The following is a 13,958-nucleotide window of genomic DNA, read 5'->3' on the forward strand; positions in this document are numbered from 1 at the left end:
CGATATATTGGAGATAACACATGTATCCTCGACGATGTCAGGCGACGTTATCAACGTTATAACGTCGCCTGACATCGTTGAGGATACATGTGTTATCTCCAATATATCGTATCATGGCTTACCTTTGCCTACATATGACTTAATTAATTTTGCGTTTTTCTCTCAACGTCTGACTCACATTATTACGACAAATCAAGGTATATACAATATATATTGTAGATTTTTTAAAAAAATAAGATGAGATCACTTTTACGTCAGTCAAATGATGCTAATTTTACATATGGACCACACACATCAAATATTAGGGAATATGGAAATAATCGATACGTTTTACTGGATACTGTAATCTGACCGAATACTCCGACAACTTATGTAATGTTATTTGTGTTTACATTGAAAATGACCCGATCGACGTCGAAACGTTTGTACGAATATTAAATATTCTTTATATTGTAACTGGCTCGTAGCTCTTCTTTTATTTATTAATTAATATTATAAGTAATTAAACAATTTTCGAAAGACCGGCACTAAACACAATATATACAAAATTGGTTCCAATGAAATTAATTAGTTTAAATATAATATAGATTATAATGTGGTGAACGCAAAAGGTATTATAGACCCAAAGCTTAATAAGTTTTTAAGCTACAATGTATCAAAGATACTCTATGGACGGTACTCATAGTCGATTCTTATATTTAAGATGCTTTTAAGTACAGTCTTATGATGTCACGAATTATTATATATTAGCATCTTAAGACGTTATATTTAAGACGATCTTAAAGTAAGAACGGAATATGAATATCGGCCTGTGAGCATAAGTTTTATACTTTTGATGTACCACAGCTAAAAAACTATCTATTATTAAGCCTTGCATCTATGATGTCTTATGTACACCACACGCTACATTTTACCCTAATCCTACATTAGTCACAAGTCGATCGCAAGCGTGTTGCGACAGTCAACTTAAAACTCATTTTTTAAATTGACGATTCATATTGGCCGTCATAACAAATTTGCGATCAACTCACGACTAATATAAAATTAGGGATGTAAATACTAACTCTCATTTTATCAAAATCCAATTTTCCATATAATTAGTATGCTATCTTTTAAAGTAAAATTTCTTAAGTCTATAAAATATAGAAATAATAAAACATTAATAAGAATAATAATAAAGAAAAGGATATTTTTCCTTCCAAAATTTCCCTTTCTTAAAAAAGCTCTAAATAAAAAAAAAAAACTCGTGTCATCGTATCTAAGATAGATTTCTCAATAAATGAAAACTTTTGTAAATTAATAATTTAATCGTAGCCAAGGTAATTGTTTTAACGATCCAAATACATTTTTTCTTACAGACAATGTATACTTCAGTCACTGAAAAACAACAAGTACTGATGCTATTTCTGCTCGAGATCATCCTAATCGCGCTAATAGGGACATTTATGACGTATGGTCCAGAGGCGAACGCTAATCTGCTAAAAAATCGTACCGGTCAGTATACAATACATGTATGTATGTACAAATGCGCACACGTGTATTTCATGTATGTCTTGCAGTTAAGAGTTATTAGAGATATAAATCAATTGTGTCTCCAAATTTGCGTTCTTATTAGTAAATACATATAAAATATCATTAAATAGAAGAACGTACATTTAAAATCAATTCACATTAAATTCAAATTCTTCTACAAAATTTTATAGAATTGTTACATATGAAATATTACTTTTATACAAATAATTTTTTAAGATATAATTTTGAAAAAATTAAAATATATATAATTTAAAGAATTTATTAATGTGTTTCTTAAATTTTTTATAATAAAAAATAATTTATAATCTTTATAATCTCATTTTAATTAAACATAAAAAATATGAAAAAGAATTAAATATTAACATTCCTAAGAATAATTTTTAAGAAACTTTGAAAACCTTAAAAATTTTGAAATTCAAAGAATTTTAAGGATTTACAACTTAAAATAATTATATAAATTCTAAAATTTTTTGAACTTTTAAAACTTATAAAATTTATAGGCATTAAAAAAAGATTATAATGTTGAGTTCTAACTTTGTTATTAGAAAACAAATCAACTTGATTAAAATTTTCATGTAATTTATTATACTTATACTATACCATAAATATTCTTTACTATAAAGTCTTCACTATTTTACTTTTACAGAAATCTAATACAGACCAATTTATTACCAAAAGGTAGTAATTAATTACTACTTTCAGTAGATAATTGGTCAATATTAAATTGATCATTCTGTAACGGCGTGTTTAAAATAAATGCTAATTATATTTACAGGCACTGCCGACAAATCTGGACAAATAAAGAAACCACAAGATGATCCATTACGAATTTATCCGAGTAAGTCAATTATGCTTTATTAATTTATGATTGTTTTTGGTAAGGGAAAATATGAAGATGAACAAGAAATCTAAAAAAAAGTAACTTCATCTAAAAGAATATAAGAATTCGGCAGTACATAGTTAACTTTGGTGCCATTAAAATGCTGTATTAATAAAACATGGCTTTTACGCTTGTTTCTTATCTTCTCAATCTTATTGTAACACAGAATCTGGAAATTCCGTGTTCTCTCATAACTCTAAAAGTGATCTATGGATTGGAACATAAGACGAAATTAGCTGTTACACATTCGAATATGCGAAAAATTAAAATGTACCAATTTCAACGAGCTTGCGTTTTTAAATTTTAGCCATGTTATAAGAAATATTTTAGAATGATGTGCGTAAATTTTAATTAGGTGACTCTAAATATTGTGTTTGTAATTTTGTAATTTTGACTGGTATACTGAGGATGGCCTAATTTGAGGCCGAAACGTCTATTCTTATCTATGTAAATTTTATTGTTTTTATCTTGAGACAAGTTTCGCCAAAAAAGAACGTGCGTTTATGGTAAATGCCCTAAAATTCTCCGTTTTTTAAAAGAATATGTTGACCACGAATGTCCCATTCAAAACAGAGTCAGTTAATCTGAAATAAATAATATTTTCAAAAAATGAAGAAGAATGAATAGAAAAATTAAAATAGATTATCTTATCTGTATATTCTGCATTGTACGTTGCACAAAAAGAAGAATATACACGTTAACATATGAATAAAAGTTCTGACCACCTTGACCTTTCCTATTTTAAATATCGATTCGTTATCACATGTTCAAAGGATTTTTGTTGGAGAAACGTTGTTTGTGCGTTCAGTTGGAAACAGTTCGTTTACAGCATCTGTCAGCGAATTGTCATGTCAACGTTTCTTCCGATTAATAATTGTAAAGTTTATTATTTAACTTAATAAATCTTTAATCATGTAATTTTTTCAATTAATACACTAGTATAATCAATGAAGTATAATTATTCTACATAAAAATAAATAAGACTGTTGTAAAAAGGAGATTGCGGAAAAATTTTATATTAAATTAAAAATATCTAAAGTGTTTTTTTAAAAAGTTGTTCGGAAAAATTATTTCTAAAGGGAGAATAAAATTCAATAATAACGACCTTAATTTATTCACATATTTTTCTTCTTTTATTAGAAATAACTTCATAATCGTGAAATTAATACAAAAATTAATAAATTAATCCTAACACTTATATTTATAAGTAACAAAAAATTTTTTAATCTATTTTTAATTTGAAAAATTTTAACTTATTGTGTTAATATTCTAAAATTAATTAAAAAATTAAAGTGTACACTTTCTTATGTGATCAATTAAATTCAAACGCATATGCATTGAAAAGAAATGAATCAATTTTCATGAAATACAAAAATATCAATAATTTCGAAAACGCACCACGACCACGCACATTTACCGTATGACACGCCGTACATTGCGGTGGCTTCATCGGCATATAGTCAATCCCTGCACAATGCTGGTACGAATGAAAATGTGCAATGGGCCAGAGCACGCAATCATACTTCTTCTTATCGAGGGTTTTCTGTTGTGTGCTTTTCTTGCTATATATGATTACGCCCCGGAGGCGGATGCCAGTAACCGACTGAATAGCGTCCATCCTTATTTGAATGGACAATCAAAGTCCCTATCCATCACATATACACGTGAGTTCAACATATATTAATGCCATATTAATGACATATATCATTTTCTACCATTTTCTATTTTTCTGTTATTTTCTTCTTTTCCTTATTATTTGTTTTATTTTACCTACTGTCAATTCTTTTTGAAATCTCTTGTTTTCTTCTCGTTCATATTATGTATGTTCCCGAGGAAAACTCAAATATAAAACATGCAGCTAAACTATCATTGAAATTTGAAGCAGTGTATAACTATGTATAAATATAAAATAGAAAAAATAAACGTAAAATTTTTATTCTCAATTGTCTATTTATTGGGTCATCGGTAATCTTAATTATTCAATGAAAAAAGATTTTCAATATTTTTTATTATTCTGTAAAATTATGAGAAAGTGATAAAATAATAGTATATCTTTCATTGAAGAAAAATATTGGGAATGAAATTAATAAATAAATGTAGAATTAAAAAAAGTCACATGCTAAGCGAATTTAAAAATTAAAAAATTTAAAGTAATGATAAATGTGAGTCTTAATGATATATGCGATAGTGCGTGAAATGTACAACACAATAACGAATGAAACAGAAATGGCTGTATAAACCAACAGCAAATTAACTACATTAAAACCGAGTGTACGAATATATAATTATAAATAACAGTTTGTGTCTTTTCACAGATACATATCTATGTGCTGCAAATTTAATTTTTTATTATTTTTATCTCATTAATCAGGCAAAATCCATTTTAAATTATAAAAAAATTTACACAGACAGAAAATTATAATATATTTGCAGTAATGACATAATATTTATTGATAACCGATTCTAATACGTATTTTACATAATAACACATATTTCTTTTTTAATACGAATATCAGTTTTTTATCAAAATGTGACGTAACTCCTATTGTACTGCATATATTTATTATACAATGTATAGAATTTGCCAATTATTAATTGAAAAAAATTTTATTATCGTATTTATTATTATATTAACAGATTATTTATAATATTATCTTCCATTATACTGTCTTAAGTAGATACATGAAAATAGATAGAATTATAAGAAAATTGAATTTTATTTTTTGAAAAATTATTACTCTCCTATTATAACTTTTAACATATTTATTTTTGCAAGTATACTTTCTCTCTTTCTCTCTCTCTCTTTCTCTCTGTCTGTCTCTCTCTTTCTGCAGTTAGTGCAGCCCAGAGATCCTATAATAGTTTGATTACGAGGATTTCGTAAAAATCTTATATAAGAAAAGAGAAAGATATATATTTCCTGCATACACACATATATAAATACTATCTCACTACTATTTTTATATTATATATTTTATAGTATAATATCTTAATTAAAGTTATAAAGACACACAGAGTAAAAGTTAAAGTGAGATAGTATATATGTACGAGGAAGAAGTATATATATATATATATATATCTTTTCCTTTCATAGAATTTTGACAAAATCGCTTATGATCAGAGTCTGTTATAAAGTCTCTAATGAAGCCATTTTTCCTCAAATTATTTAGTCTCAGGATGTAAGAAATGCAGTGCCGATATACACAAATTGTGATCTACATAAATTGTAAGATACAATAAGTCCTTACTGTCCTTCACTGTCATTCTATCCCATAATTCCTGCGATTAATTAATATATAACTATGTATAATACGTACGCAATTAAAGAAATAAATAAAAAAAAGAAGACATTATTCATTTATCAATTTAAAGTAAATTGTCGCGAATATATCGTTTATAAAACGCTTGTTTTTTTTGTTCTTGGTTTGTCTAAAATGGTACAGTGTATCAAGATGTCCATGTGATGATTTGGATTGGTTTTGGCTTCCTGATGACGTTCCTCAAGAAGTACAGCCAGAGCGCTGTTGGTCTAACCTTCCTCGTAGGTGCAATTCTCGTCCAGGTGGCTTTAATCTGCGATGGCGTAATGAACATGCAGTTAGGCCAAAAGGCTTACCTCTCATTAGAGAAGTCAGTGTTTATTTTGATTTATATTAAAAATTGCAGAGATAAAGTAATTAGATAATATTTTATATTAATTTTATTTTACATGTATGGGAACACCATAAACGTTTTATTTTTACATTAAATTTAAATAAAATAAAAAATCGCTTCTTTAAAATTTGAATAAAGGTATTTATTTCTTCATTATGAATCGTTACGGAACTTTTCAGTCTGCTTAGTGCAGACGTTGCTGTGGCTACACCGCTTATTTCCATGGGAGCAGTTCTAGGCAAAGTGACTTATATGCAACTAGTATTCATGGGAATAGTGGAGTTGATTATGTTCACCATTAATAAGTATGTGGGGGAAAAATTATTTATGGTGAGTTTATTCCTACTTTTGCATGATTGCAGTAAGTGGATTGATGTATAAAAAAGAAAGAAAGAAAAAAGAGAAAATTAGTCATTTGTTGATATTTATAAAATATTTGATATAAAAATATATATGGATATACATTTTTGTTTGTCTAGATATAATGTATAATTAAAATTAGAATATGACAATAAATTTTTATCGTACACGTATATAATATATAAACACATGTATATTTTCTACCATTTTGTAAATATTATTGATTATAAATATATTACTCTATTTTATATAATACCGATGAAAACTTTAAAGAAAACAATAAGCGATATTTTTTTATTGTAAATATATGGTATAATTTCTGTAAGATAGGATATACTTTTCTATATTATATAAATTTTTTTCACATTTCTAAGGCCGTTGACGCTGGTGACAGTATGTTCGTTCATGTGTTTGGCGCATATTTTGGATTGGCAGTTAGCTTCGTATTCGGATTGAAGGAAAAACCAAAGGAACATGATTTGGAAGGATCGAATTATCAATCAGACGTTTTTGCCATGATCGGTATGTGCCAAAGAAACTACTTGTATGTCTATAATAATAATAATAGTAATAATGAAGATTGGATGTTTGATTAAGTTTTATTCTTTCTTCAATATAATTTTATCACATTTTTTTCTAAGTGTTAACCGCTAAAATAGCATAATAAGATAATTAATCACTCTCTTTAGGTACTGTGTTCTTATGGCTATTTTGGCCGTCATTCAATAGCGCTGCATTGACAGGAGATGATCAACAGAGAGCTATAATCAACACTCTGTTATCAATATCCGCGAGCTGCGTGATCACGTTCGCTGTGTCGGCATTGGTTTCTAAGGACAACAAATTTAATATGGTTCACGTACAAAACTCAACCCTAGCTGGAGGCGTTGCTATTGGCACAGCTGCAGGTTGATTATTAACTCTTTAATATGCAAATACTAGATTTAAAAATATTATATACATTGTGCAATTACTTTTTGTAATTTCAGTCAGTTTTTGTATTGACATTAAGCAGATTAAACTTTCTTCAATATGTTGCTATAATTTAATAAATCGATATACACTGCAATTACGTATTGCTTAGGGTTTAAGTAGGCCTTTCTCTAATTTGAATTTTCTCAATACACGCAGGTATGATGTGTCAACCAGTAGGTGCTTTGATCATCGGTGCCATATCCGGTGTAATTAGTGTGCTGGGATACAAATATCTTACGGTAATAATGAAGATCATTATGCAATAGCGACAATTGATTAGTTATTTGTTTTTAAAATTGTTTCTTATGTTTTTTTGAAAATTAGTAATCTACAAGGTAATTCATATTTCATCCCAAATTTATAAATATATTAGAACTATATCAGAAGAAAATATTCGCTTTTCGATGATTATATCTTAATTTATGCTTTCATGCATAAAATAACGAAATTAGTCTATTGATATCATTGGTATACAGGAAATGATACACGGAGAGAATTTTCTTTTAAAATTTACCCTGAAAATATGGTAGTTGTGGTATAATACAATATGTTAAAGATTTTTACCATGCACTTCAGTAAAATTAATCAAACTTATTTTATACTTTATTGTAGTTTTATCAATAAATGAGAGAGATTTACATTAAAAAAAAATTCTTCGAAATATAATGTTGTTCCACGACTACCATATTTTCATATTTCATGTAGAGTTACTTTTCTGTTATTTTTACAGTTACTTCTTATAATAACAATTTGATAATAATGTTGCAATTTTTTGTGATTGTAATAATGATTAACTAAACTTACTAAACGCTAAAGTTAGGAAAGTCACTTTGAAAAGTAAATTGTCACCATTACGCGTTACTTATTGAAAAAAGTAGTAAGTAACGAGTAAAGTTACTTCGTTCTACATTAAAAAGTAACGAGATACAAGTTGTAAGTTATTTTTTTCAGTAACAAATGACTTTTCCAACTAGTTATAAGTAACTATTGACTGTTTCAACTCTAGTATTACATTATATCATTATAAAAAAAATTTGCAACGTCATTACCAATAAATCTTTATTACAAAAAGTAAGTAAAACTATAAGTATAACAGTAGTTACAGTAACTAGTTACTCCATTTCTTGGTGTCATAATATAAATTTTTATTCGTTCTATGTCAATAAGAAGAAATATATACGTACAATAAACACATATGTTCAAACACACAAAGTATACATATATTAGATAATTCTAATTAGGAATTTTGCTAGGCTCTGTGTATTTATTATATATTAATTTTAATTCTTTGAATATAATAGAAAAGTATATTAGATAAAAAACAGACTAGATAACAAATAATAAATATGTAATGATAAAATGGATATCAACATTAGAACTCAGTCTTATTATGCTTGATTCTTTACACAAAAATTATATGAATACACTGATTATTTATATAAATCATCTATAAGTCTATTCTCTTTTAATTTTCGCACTTAAGGAAAGATTATCGATTAGTCAAAAAAGCAATTTTTATAAATTTTTTGGAAACTATGCATACGATTTATTTTAAACTTTATATAACATAAAAATACTTATTTTGTCTATACTAATAATTTATGCAAGAAAAAATAATGAAAATTATAATAGTTGTAAAAATGTTCGCGATATATCTGAGGCCTCCATAAATCTGGATACTTATTGTTAGTGATCTGAAGCAAAAGAATGTCAGTAAGATTATTAATCTACAGATGTGTTTGTGTTCGGTTATCGTTAGAACTAGCAGAATTAAAATACATTAACTTTTATCATTTTTTTTTTAACGTAAAACTAATTTTTTACGAAGAATTTAAATGTTGTTATAGTTATAGAGGATTTTTCTGTTATAATGAATATATATAAGTTATACAATTTTGCAAAACCTCTATTCTCTTATTCTAATAAATCATTCTTTTATTAATTTCTTTGTCTCTTTTTATAGCCATTTATGCAGAAACATCTTCATATCCATGACACTTGCGGGGTACATAATTTACATGGAATGCCTGGAGTGATAGCTGCATTTTTTGGAGCACTTATGGCATGCTTAGCAACGGAAGCCACTTACGATTACTCCCTGTACGAAGTACGTAATTCCATTGTCTTGAATTAATCATTTTATTGTTTTCGAGTAATTAACTCTTATTTATGTTGCTGGGCGGAATCCATAATTTAACCATCTCAGTTTTAAATTACTTTTGCAGTAATTACCGCACAAATAACTTCCACTAGTAAAATGAAAAGATGAAATGGTCATTTGAAGCTTGATGGATTATCTAACTATTAGGAATATATTTAATAGAATATATCGATGGTACGGAAAATTGTATATGAAATGTTTGATAAAATGTATTTTAACTTTATTCCTATTTTTATGTGTTTTTCATTAAATTATGCATAGAAATTTGCAATTTAAAAATAAAATAATTGAAAATTTGAATGTTCTTAAAAGATATTGTAAATTTTATATTAAAAATAAATTATAATTATTGTTAAGTTAGAATAATTTACTTCTAATTTTATTTATAATTATCTTTGTATTCGTCACCAGATTTTTCCTGCGCGAGCACCGAGCTCAGAGCTAAAAATTAGCGAGATGCGCGACAATTATGGAATATCAACGGGATACAATAGAACGGCATATCAGCAAGCGGGATATCAATTACTGGCGTTAGCGGTTACCCTTGGGATCTCCATTGTTTCTGGATTAATAACAGGTACTTCTAATCAATCTCCATGTCGCATATTGTGACAAGAGATAGAAAAAAATTTTCTTTATTTTATCAAATATATTTTTAATGTATGGTAATATCTCTTATATAATAACAAATTAAATTTTCGATGACAATGAAAAATTTTTTACTTATATATCAAAATAAATTAATTTTTGTATATGTTTGATGATTTAAACATAATGTACTAAAAATTTGTTTTTTACTTTTTTTGGGACATAAATGTAAAATTTAATCTATATGCTTCTTGCAAAAATAAATTTTATGTTTCAATATTTATAATCATTACATATGGTTCAATATTTGTAGTTATTTATTAATAAATAAATCGGAAAAAGAATTTTCAAATATTTTATAAATCTACCAAATATGAATAATTATTGTAAAAAAACAAAATTTGTTTACTTTAAAATGTATAATATAAGAAAAAATTTATATAATTCTTTGATTTCAATGAAATCTAATATGGTTGTAATGAGATACCAAAAATTTTTTCTTTCTTCGTTTCTTTCGTTTTCTTTTTTGTTTTCTTTTTCTCTGTTTTTTCTTTTCTTTTTCCTTGTCTTTTCACTTCTTTTCTTTCTTTTATAAATGTAATAAGTATAGACTACATTCCAATGAATTTATCATTATCGATTTAAAAAAGGAAAGATGTGTGTATGCGTAAATATAGAAAAGATGGTTTTGCTGAAACGTCTAAGAATTTAGTTAGAGACAATTCTAGATATAATTTGGTTGGGCCCATAAAATAATTATGTAGAACGCTCAAATTTGTTACTAGAATGTTAAAATTATTTCAGCATTGTTTATTATGATTTCTATGTAACCATTTTAATGGTCTAACAATTATTTCCATGTGTATAGCTAAATTAGCCAAATTTTTAAATACTTCAGCAAAATCATTATATGCATTTTTTATTCTTTTTAAAATACCAGTAATGGAGATAATGACAGATAGGATTGAAGCTTCTATTCATTCACCATTATTATTTCAAATTGTGACGTCAGAAACAAAAAAATACGCAATAAAAATTCTTATAAAGCACATTAATACGGAAATAAAACAACGCTTATAATCAATAGAACTGATTTGTAAAGTATATCAAAAATTTCTTTTGCTTCATTTATAAATAAATAACATATATTGAACTACGTTTGGTTTTGCTCACGCTGGAAGCTTCATTTTACTTTTTATCGCTCATTATGAGGAAGAAAAATAGAATGAAGTTTACAATGCACAAGCTTCAAACCGATGCAAACCCTGAAAATAAATTATGTATAACTAAAAACGAAATAAATTATGTTTATAACTGACAAACTGTTGAATCAATATATAGGAATAATATATAGGAATAAACGTGGTTTAATTTCTCCTAGAAACAAGAAAATAGTTTCATATATTTTAAAAAATTATTCTATCGATTTCAAATGTTGTTTTCTCGGAAAATACTTTTATAATTTAAATATAATTTGCAAAAGTTTTATTTCTTCACTAACGTCACAATCTGAAATTATACGTGAGGCGAAATTATAGTGATGAGTGAACAGGAGCCTTAAATCCCCATTCCTTTTGTGTTCTCCATTATTGTGCTCCCTATCCAAAGCGAATTAAAGAGAGATACTGATACTTCAATTCTCTTTCTAACAGAGCACAGATGCTAAGATCAGTTAAAATAGGAGAAACGCACAGTCTCTATACCCTATTACGTCTTTTCCTATCAGATTTTTGTTCTCTATCATTTTCCTCTATCTCTTCTATCTCTCTTTTTATACTTTTTCTCTCTTTCTGTCTCTCTCCTTTTCTTTTCCCACCCTCCCCTTTTGTTCTCCATTTGTCTGTTTTCTGGTTTTGTCTCGCCTTTCTCTTTTTTTCTTTCTATACCTCTCTTTGATAGAAATTCAATAATGCAATTTTTTTTCCATCAAATTATACTTAAATTGTAAAATCTAATTCAAGACCTTAAAGCGCGTATGTGTATATGTGTAATAATACAATTATCTTACTTTCCTTTATGCATTAACAACCGTCGATTTTTTTCCTTGTGCATATAAAAGCTTCAACTGGTATTTCGAAATTAGTTTAAACCTTTGTTTGTACTAGTGCCAGTTCACGGCTTTTTTAACCATTCTTTAAACTCATATTTTTCTTAAATTGAATTGTCTTCATTTATTTATAAATGAGCCAATTATTTCTTATTTTATTAATTTTGTTCATTTATTTCGTTTGATTATACGTATAATTCAATTTACAGGTTTACTTCTACGTACGATGATGTGCGGATGGGTCACTGAACAGCAGAAATTTGATGATGGGGCTGTCTGGGATTTGGAAGAGGAATTTCAGAACGAATTCGGAAAAAATCGGAATGATAACAGTCGCCCTAATGATCAAATAGTTATGGGCAATATTTAAAATGTTGATATAATACGCAGTATATAAAATGTAAAATACGCATCTGACGAAGTTATTTAAGCTTGCATGTAAACATTAGTATTAAATACTATATTTTAATATTTGTGTAATTAATTCTTACTTAATAATTAGTTTCTGTTTGCCCCTTCCATAGAAACCGCAAATGATTACGAAAGATCGATTACTTTACAATATAGATTTTTACAATTTGTCAAGTGGTAAAAGTAATTAATATCGACGATATAAAATATATTTCTATATTTTGAGAAAAATTTACGTAAGGAAAAACATTGTTATAAAATGTTTTTAAAAAATATGTTGTTTGCGTTTATAAATATAATAAGATAATTTGTAACATTTTTCTTTTTGTAAATATAAGCAATAAATAAACAGAAAGTTATAAATAAATGAAGATAAGAAGTGTATAAATAATAAATAAATAAGTTCTAAGTATATAAATTAAAACTTATAATAAATTTTGATAAACAAAATTGTTTAAAAAAGAGTTAACGCGTTCAGATACATAATTATTAATCTATAAATGTGATTTGAGATATAATCATTAATTATAAATTATAATAAATCTTTTTGTTTTATACTGTGTATAAGAATATTTGCAAAAAAATATCTTTTATTTTGAATTGTCTAAAATTCATCAAAATTGACATATTTGCATGTATTTCCTTGTCAGTATAATTTACTATAGTTCTCCATTTCATTTTCTTCCCTTCTTATATTTTTTCTCCTCCGTCTTCACTCTTCTCTTTTTCTTTCTTTTTCTATCTTTTTTTTCTTTGCCTCTTTCTTTCTTGACATTTTTGGAACTTTTCTGTTACTTTTCTTTTATCGTTCTTTTATTTCTTTTTTTTTACAAGTCTTTCTATGATTCTTCACTTCATCATTTTTTTTATTACCAATCTCTTTTCCTATTATACCACAAAAATGTATCTGTTAAAAATTCAACAAGTTCACATTTAATTTCGGACATCTGAAATATAACTTAAATTTTGTTCATTCTTGTATCCATTTCAATGTAAATATTATGTTATTCATTACAGTATAAAACATTGTACATATAACTCACTTTATTCTAGAATCGTAAATTAGAACCACCTTTTTCTCCCTCTCTCTACTCTGGAAATTCACTTCGTACTATTATTCTAATGATACAAGCGCAGAATAAAAATGTTGCGTACTCCATTTCACTCGCCGTCTTATTCTCTGTATAATTAAGTGATTACGTGACAAATGTATAATAGAAAAATAATACAAAAGAAAAAGTTCACAAGAAGCTAACTATTCTAGAATAAAGACTAATTATAAATATTTTTTATTGATATTGTCAATGAGGGATGCAAAATTGATAGGATAAATTTTGATGGGAATAAAT

General features: G+C 26.7%; 1 protein-coding gene across 3 annotated transcripts in view; it reads left to right on the forward strand.

Moving 5' to 3' along the window:
* Rh50 (Rhesus blood group-associated glycoprotein Rh50) overlaps positions 1-12,689 on the forward strand; it is a 17,580-nt gene extending 4,891 nt beyond the window's left edge. Inside the window, exons 1-11 of one of the 3 annotated variants that reach the window (XM_018445993.1) lie at positions 82-197; positions 1,359-1,494; positions 2,309-2,371; positions 5,857-6,043; positions 6,247-6,397; positions 6,802-6,949; positions 7,117-7,335; positions 7,559-7,641; positions 9,366-9,509; positions 9,975-10,140; positions 12,408-12,688. In XM_018445993.1, coding sequence (XP_018301495.1) covers positions 1,362-1,494; positions 2,309-2,371; positions 5,857-6,043; positions 6,247-6,397; positions 6,802-6,949; positions 7,117-7,335; positions 7,559-7,641; positions 9,366-9,509; positions 9,975-10,140; positions 12,408-12,568 — 1,455 coding nt within the window. In that variant the 5' untranslated portion in view covers positions 82-197; positions 1,359-1,361 and the 3' untranslated portion in view covers positions 12,569-12,688. Of the gene's footprint in view, positions 1-81; positions 198-1,358; positions 1,495-2,308; positions 2,372-5,856; positions 6,044-6,246; positions 6,398-6,801; positions 6,950-7,116; positions 7,336-7,558; positions 7,642-9,365; positions 9,510-9,974; positions 10,141-12,407 lie in introns of those variants that run through there. The other 2 variants (XM_018445996.1, XM_018445983.1) reach the window with 2 other exon arrangements.
* Positions 12,690-13,958: the final 1,269 nt, after the last annotated feature.

This window comes from Mycetomoellerius zeteki, unplaced genomic scaffold (assembly GCF_001594055.1).
Source record: "Mycetomoellerius zeteki isolate Tzet28-1 unplaced genomic scaffold, Tzet1.0 scaffold105, whole genome shotgun sequence".
In the NCBI taxonomy this organism is placed as follows: Eukaryota; Metazoa; Arthropoda; class Insecta; order Hymenoptera; family Formicidae; genus Mycetomoellerius; species Mycetomoellerius zeteki.